We start from the raw sequence: 7,911 nt of genomic DNA, 5'->3' as shown, positions 1-7,911 counted from the left end.
TTTTCTTTTAAATGGGCTATATTTTGCCCTGAATCTTTTGCTGAGAACTCCCCTTGGGAGTGCCTTAAAACAAGGAATAGGAATTCGGCTTCATCAAAAAGTAATGTGGGAGAATTAAATTAGAGTGATTTTTTTTTCTTCAGTTGCAAATTGGTTTCTGGTCTGTGTGTCCAGAGGCAGAAGATTCAAAGTCTTTAAGAGCATAGAAGGGATTGTGGCAAAATGCATAATGAGTAAGAGTTGTAGTTACATTAAATAAGTACTGCTAACTCATTTTTTTCCAAGTGCTTTTGTGATCAGAATTCATTTCATCAAGGGAAATGAAGCTTTGAAAGATATTTTAACAACATAGCATTTGTAAACATTTCAGGTGCGTTCCACCTTTGCAAGGCCATGTACTGTATACTGTAGCCATCACACTGCCAGGATTGTTTGCATCAAAGGCTAGAGATTTTAGTATCTTTTTTTTTTTTTTTTTTTTTAATTTAAAATATATAGAGCTGTATTTGTAAAGTAGGAAGCTTAATTTTAACGGGGAGGAAGATTATATTTCAAGGTTGTGATGATATGAAGGACCTTCAAAATAAGTATATATTTAATTGTGTTACAGAAATGTATTTCTATAATAAAATCATTTTGATCATACTATGCCTTAAATTATCACCACTGTAAGGCTCTTAAAATTGAAATACATTGAAATCTTAGAGCTGAAATATATGCTTCAAAATACTGCTATATTCTGGGAACAACCCTGAACAGCTACAACTGTATTTTATTTTAAGATGTGTAACTTAACATAATTTCTTAACTATATTGTGGATATTTTGCATACTGATCCATTTGGTAACTCAGTGGAAATTTCAGTGAGAAGGTTTTATTTTTAGAAACTTACAAAAATCCAGGTTAATGATAATTTTATGCTTGAAGTGTATAGAAATGTTCACAGCCGTCACTATTGAAACTTACAGCCTTGCTTAAATGAGACGTACAAGCCTGGTGCTTTTGTGAGCACCTAACTTTTGTATTCTGCAATACAGTATTCTCTCCTGGCTTCCCCAGCTCATTCCTTGGAGTCAAGAGCCACAGATTTGCTGTTAATTTTGCAGAAGAAACCTGCACACGTGTGCTGTGAGCACAAACAAGTGCATCACAGTGTCCTGAAATGAAGGAAACCACAAAGTCTGCCTTTTCTCCAGCGCTTGTAAGCATTAAGCAGAGAACTGACCATCATCAAAGATCATCCAGTTTCTGTTTCATGTAAGCTGCCTCCTTATGTTCAGAATTTACTTAAAAGAAAAAAAAAAATGTGGAAAACTGCTACTATGCCAGAAATGTAAACAGGAAAATCTCATTGTTCCATTTCTTTGCTCAGTGGAAAATATCATCACACTTTAATGACTATACAACCTAATCAACTAATACATTTATTTTTCTTTTCTAAATGTTAAGAATGCTTTTCTGCGTTTTTTAAAGATTTTCATTGAAGGGAAACAAAATATTTAAGATTTTATTTTAAAACAAAAAACCTACAAAACTCCCCTATCCAAATTCCCTCAAGAAAACTTCCTAAAAAAAAACATTCTATTTAGACAGGAATACCTAAGCCTTTCCTTGATCTAAGAAGAACAAAAGCTCACAGGCAGCATCAAAGGAAAATATGCTCTCTGACATTAAAACCCAGGGTGTATTTCTGTCTGAAATTTTGGCACCAGCTTGTGTATGACTCTGTGACATCCCCTAAATGTACTTGTTTTTTTTCTGTTCTCTGCTTTTTTGTTTTGTTGTTGTATACATTCACTGAAATATGACATTTTACTGTAATGTATGTACAGGTGTATGGTTCAGGTATGGCATCATGGTTACCAGTGTTTGCTGGCTCCTGGACAATGATACTATCTGAGTAAGATGCTGGGCATCATCATACTTTGCTCTTGATTTGATCTCTTAATTTTTAATAAAACTCCATGCGTCCAGATACTGTGGGTTTCTGACTGTCACTTGAGGGTGCTTAAACTGTAAACACTACCAAAGACTTGTATGTTGAGTAGGTTATGAACCTTCAGTGTGAGATCTAAAGATCTTTTTTTTTTTTTTTTTTTCTTTTCTTGGCTGTGTACTTTTTGCTGGTAGTTGAAGCTGTGGACCTGCATTGCTTTTTCTAGCTAGTACGTGTGAAACCTTACCACTAGCAATTCCCTGTTGTATACAACTGTCTTTAAAAGACACATATACACATGCCCCAAGTAACAAAACATAGCCCTGAAGCATACATCTGGTTAGGTGTTATTACAGGGGTTAAAATAACAAAAAACCCCAAACCACTCCTAAAATGTAGCACTTCATTTCCTATAGCTGGGGGCTGTGCTTGTTTTGCTGATGCTTCCTCCTCACCAGCTTTTGCTTACATCTTTGGAGGGAACCACTGGTTATATTCTGCTGCTTTTTTTGGTAGAAGGTTTGGGACTGAGTTCTTTTGTGTTGTTAGAAATTTACAGGCTTAGAAATCTTTACCTGTGTGGGAGGGAATTGCACAGACTTCATGGTCCTTCAGATATATCCATAATCAAAAGGCATGGGAGGACACAGCTTGATTTGGAGGGACAGTACCACCTCACCTGGTAGGAAGTGTTTGTTTCGCTTCATCACGAAGTGCTGATTCAGCCGCAATGATAGCGGCACAAGCACTAATACAAACCTAATAACTGAGGTAAGCAAGGCTGAAATGAATATAGCCCATAAAATGGAAATAAAGTAATAAATGACACCCATGCACTTGCAGCAGTGTTTGTTGACAGCCTGTGTAGCACAACAGATGTGTCTTCTGACAAACCAAGGAGTTAACTTGAAAAGCCTTAAGGGATTTATGTATTTTTTTAATCTGACTTTTGAGAGAGTGCACTGCTTTTGCTTATTTAAGATTTTTGGTCTTCACAGGAAGCAGCTTTAATCCTCCCAAGCAGGAGGTAGGATTTAGAAGCAAACTCTCCATCTGTGACCTGAACCTTGCAGGTAGCAAGCATAATCTTATGTCTCTTGTTAGCCTGTTAACATAGCAAATTGTTAAATAAGCCGTCCTTCTCTTTTCAGATGCTGTCTCTTGTGTTCTTGGCTCCAGTGATTAAATGGTCATGAGGGCTGGTGTGAGTGGTGGAAGTTTACTTCCCCCCCCCCCCCCCTTTATTCTATGTTTCCTGCCTTGTTATGCCTTCCAAGTTTCCCTCCCTTCTATTACTATCTCTTACCACAGGACTTTAAGACTTTTCTTTTTGGTCTCTAATACAAACAACATCCCTTGGCTACTTTCTGATCCTTTTCCTTGTATTCTCCTTTTTCATTTGTCCAAGAGCAGAAGGTTCTCATATGGTTGAAGCTAGAGTACTGGTGTGAAACACTGAGGAATGAAAAGTGTAAAAAACAAACTAACAACAAGGCTTTGCTTTTATTAGCAGGAGACTGCTCCATGCTGGTAACTGCTCCCAAGCAAGGTGACCCCAGTCAGGATTCTGAAGATTAAGGAAAAAAACTCCAAGCAAGGTTTACCCTGATTTTTTTTTTGTAATGAAGTTTTCATTTATGACGTATAGTTCAGTATTTCTAAAACTCCTCAGCAGCTCAATAATTGCCAGCTTCTTGTCATGTAGTGGTTGGTGCAAATGAGTCAGAAACCAAATGTGTTTTATTTTCAAAGTTTCAAGAATTCACAAATAAGGGAGACAAAAATGAGAATTACCTTGTTGAAGACATCTGAAAATTGCTTGGGACAGCATGTGATTGAGCTTGGCTGGTAAAATTTTGTTTGCCTATCTTTTGATGCATTTTAGTAAAGATACTTCCAACTAATATGCTTGCACATATAATGTTAAATACACAATGACTCATTAATCCTTTCTGAGTTGGGTGAAAGCTTTGAACTGATAAGTCTCTTACCTTGACCCTGCTGAGGTCAAGGTGGTCTGCTTTATGTACTAATATGGATTGAAAACAACCAATTCTTGCACCAAGTTTAAGAAAAGACTTCAGAGTGGCTAGGTCAGCAGAGGTTGTGCTGGGCAGCCTTGGCTCATTACCCTTGTGTTTTCTCATCTGTGCCCACACAGCTCCTATTGCCTATTGAATGCAGTCTTATCTGGGAGAGGGACTGTCTTCCTGTTGTTTAGTAGTGTGTAGCACAATGGTGACATGGTCTGTGATAATCATACGGTGATAATGTGGATAAGAACAAGCCAATACAACTTCTACTGACTTCAGTCCAAAGCTAATTTCAGGTAGTGCTTCTTAAAGTATTTGCCTTATGTCTGTTTCCCCTTTGAGGTTCTCTGAATGATGTATTATTGCCAGCACTAGAAGAATAAACAGCTCAGAGTATTTTTCTGCATTATAGCCTCTACTATTTTATATGTATATATACAGATACATAAATATAATAGTGTATAATATAGTTTTGTATAGCAATACATTGATTTTAAAGCTTTGTTTAAACTCATTTTAACACCACTGTTCATACCAGTTTAATTCAGTTAAAGTAGCAGTGGTCTGTTTTGTATGAAGATAGCTGTAAAATTGTATGACTTCATTTCAGAGAATGACCTGGACTGAGAGAAAGTGCACATATTGCAGCTGAGGTAGAGTTATGCATTGTTCTGTTTGCTTTAGGAGTTTCTCCTTCAGAGCAGAAAAGCTAATGCACAGGTTATCGTGATTTACCTGTCAGTAAAAGTAAGGTTGAAATGCTGCAGAAAACAAAAATCAGCAAGAGTTGTAATTGCTACAGCAAATATATTAAAATTACAAGGATCTCAAAAAACAGAATCTTCCTTTTGGAAGGGACTTGCTTTTCTGCATCAAGTAGCACGATATTCTTGACGTGCTTGTAGTGTCAGCTGTCTTGGGATTTTTCTTTTGTTCAGCGGGCTTTAAAATAATAGCAGTTATGTCTCCTTCAGGCCTTTTGCTTCATCTTTTGGAAAAATCATACTCACACAGTTGCGCACGCCTCTAAATTTCATTCAGCATATGAATTTGTCTTACTAGTTCTCTACATTGATTTCTGTGGTTAGAAATTGTATGCTCTATGAAGTGGCTTTTGCAAAGCCTTTAAAAAATATGCATGATGTTGGGAGCACAGATGAAGCTGTTTCTAAAAATGAAATAAGACATCTTGGAACAGCATTTGGGGATGGGTATGTAATTCAAAGATGAGTTCTACTAAACCATCCTGTTCTAAATTCAGCCTTCCATTTTCAGGCCAAATGTTGATTGTTTTAAAGCATTAAAATACAATCAGGGAAAACTTGAGCCAGAACTAGTTAACACCTATGAGGCAATTGGTCCTTTAATTTTCGTTGATTTCCTTAAACAAAACTCAAAGAATGCCTGGGTAGCGGTTACAGAATATTATTGTTATTACCTTTCTCATTTACTGTACAGACTTGTCTCAAGAACTGCAAAGTTTCTGTGATGGCTGACTTCCATGGCTTAATTGTTTAAACAAACAAAAATAAAACCACACCAAAATTTGGCAATTCTGAAAACAATTACTGTTAAAGGTGCTGTACTATGTTTAATTTGCCCACTAGATAATAAAGTTAAAGCAGATATTAATCCGTTAGAAATTGTCACAGTGGATTTTGAACTACGGAAAATAAGACTTAGTCACAAGGGCCTCAGACAACAGGCTGTTTGCATGCTATTTAGCCAGTGTAAATGTGGTAGGTATACACTGAATGGTAAAGAAAAAAAAGCTAAAAATATGATTTTTATTAGCAGACTTCATATACTCTTACTGTTATTTAAGATGTGATATCACTTTGTGTGTGTGTAAATGTACACACAAAACCACACTTCTCTTTAGCTCAATACGTATTTTAATCTCTTATAATTAATTGCCTTATACAGAAGAGGAGTATAAACTGAGTTTCTTTCTAGTGTCTACCATCCAAAAGTTTGGAGAGAGATGGATAGATATTTAAAAACAAAAATACTAAATAATGAATTATAGTGGAAAGACACTTTCCTTGAACTCGCCCAATATTTTGAGTCTATTCTTATATCTTTGTATAGCATATGGTATTTGGCAAACTGGGGGATTAATGAACCCCTAATTTTTCCATAGAAAAAAGGCTTGTGACACACAGAAAGATAGTTTTAAAATTAATACTTTTAAAATTAAATTCTTATGGCTGTTACCAAGGCTACTGAATACGATACTATTTATTTTCAAAAGTTGCAAAAGAACAGTAGCTATTCAGAATGTTGCTTAGAGCTATTCTTGCATTATTCATTTTCAAAAGATTCTTTGGTGTGAAAGGGGCCATATTGCTACAGCAGCAAATCTCTATAAATTAATTAAATACATGAACTACATTTTTTAAAAAAGTGTTTGGCACAAATAAAATATGCAAAACACCTTCTAAAGAGCATCTGATGTGAGAATGATTTAGGCTCATTCTTTCACTGAGCACAGTTAAAATGGAGAGTTTGTCTCCAAATCAATGTGGAGCATCACCCGCCTGGTTCGTAACAAAGAACGCCAGGCTTTGTTCCTGGGTCTCCCTCAAGCTCCCACTGCTGTGCAAACCCCTGCACGTCTCCTTCTCCCTGGGGCTGGACACTGAGCTCTTCCTCAGGCCTGGGATACAAGACACCTCTTTGCAAAATGCTTCAAAAATGTAGATATTTGAGATTTTATCACTACTGCATTTTTTTTTTCCCTCTGTGTCACCAAATGTGGTCTGGACTCAATCTGACTGTTGATTTTGTACAATTTACTCCCAATGTCCACTCAGGCTAGCTCCTGTCCAACGTGATTTCCTTGCCCCTTCCAGCCCTGGTCACATGGATGCTCCAATGACCTGTTCTTTTGCTCTTTCAGGTATATATATGCAAGTGTGATCTTTAGACTGTAACTTCAAGACCTCAGATGTCATGCTCTGTGGAGATTCACCTGACTCAGGGGCAGCAATAGGATTTTTATGTTGGCATATTGTCCCAGCGTCTCTTCCTCTTGATTTTTCCATTTTGATTTTGCAACAGGAAACTGACCTGCTTCTGAAATGCCCAAATCTGTCTGTGATAGACCCTTATGTCTGCTAAAATAAGTATTTCAGAGCTGTAGCTGTGCTGCATTCCCCTGCTGAGCAAGCGTGCTACCAGAAATAAAAACAACTGGTGTCTTATTTTATATTTTATTTTATTTTTTTCCTTTTTTTCATTTTTTTTCCTCAGGGAAAAACTAAAAGATACAGATGCCATAAAGGGTGTAGCTCACTATTGGATCTCTAAAAACATTTTTTTTTTTTTTTAATTCCAGAAAAAACTTTTTGCAAAAATCGGCATGTAAACAAGAAGCCCCTTCAGCCCCAGAGGCCGCTCCATTATTTCCTCAGGGAGGTCTCGCTGGCCGGCACCTGGGAGCGGGCAGCGGGCACCTCATCCTCTTCGGGCACCCCATCCTGGGGGTAGACCACAAAACACAGCTTCTGTCCCCAGCATGTCACCGACTCTGCAGAGAGCAAGTGTGCAGCGGTTAGCGCGGCAGCTCGAGCGCTCCTCAACATTGCTGTGGCGCCTGAGGGGTGTAATGCCTGACGTGGCGGCCATTTTCCTGGCTGAGGCCTTTGACCCTGCTGCACTGCCCCCCAGCCCTCCAACAGCTTTTATCTCTAGCGAAGTGACAAAGAAGTGTTCGCAAAGCACAGGTGGGTTAAAATTGGGCTGTTTTAGAAACGACTCTTTGATGTGAGGGGTCCTTCACTCTGCCCAGAGGCTTGTGGAGCCAGCGCGTGAGGCAGGGGAGCTGGGCCGGGCCTGGCGCTGCGCTGTCCCTGAGGAGCCTGAGGAGAGCCCGGCTGCAGGCAGCATCTCACCTGAGGTGAGGGCTCCTTTTCCCTTCTCTCCTCATGGGAAGTTTTT

General features: G+C 38.2%; 1 protein-coding gene across 3 annotated transcripts in view; it reads right to left on the bottom strand.

Annotated features, from left to right (window-relative positions):
• Positions 1 to 6,886: 6,886 nt before the first annotated feature.
• SLC7A10 (solute carrier family 7 member 10) overlaps positions 6,887 to 7,911 on the bottom strand; it is a gene marked incomplete at its 5' end in the record, with an annotated part of 41,024 nt that continues 39,999 nt past the window's right edge. For 2 of the 3 annotated variants that reach the window (XM_084533810.1, XM_084533812.1), the window contains one exon: positions 6,888 to 7,501. In XM_084533810.1, the coding sequence (XP_084389936.1) occupies positions 7,374 to 7,501 (128 nt within the window). In that variant the 3' untranslated portion in view covers positions 6,888 to 7,373. Of the gene's footprint in view, positions 7,502 to 7,911 lie in introns of all 3 variants that reach the window. The other variant, XM_084533811.1, reaches the window with a different exon arrangement.

The sequence above is a fragment of the Aythya ferina genome (assembly GCF_964211825.1).
Source record: "Aythya ferina genome assembly, chromosome: 12".
Classification (NCBI taxonomy): domain Eukaryota; kingdom Metazoa; phylum Chordata; class Aves; order Anseriformes; family Anatidae; genus Aythya; species Aythya ferina.
Note: the sequence above shows the minus strand (reverse complement) of the source record. Positions and strands in the feature narration are given on the sequence as shown.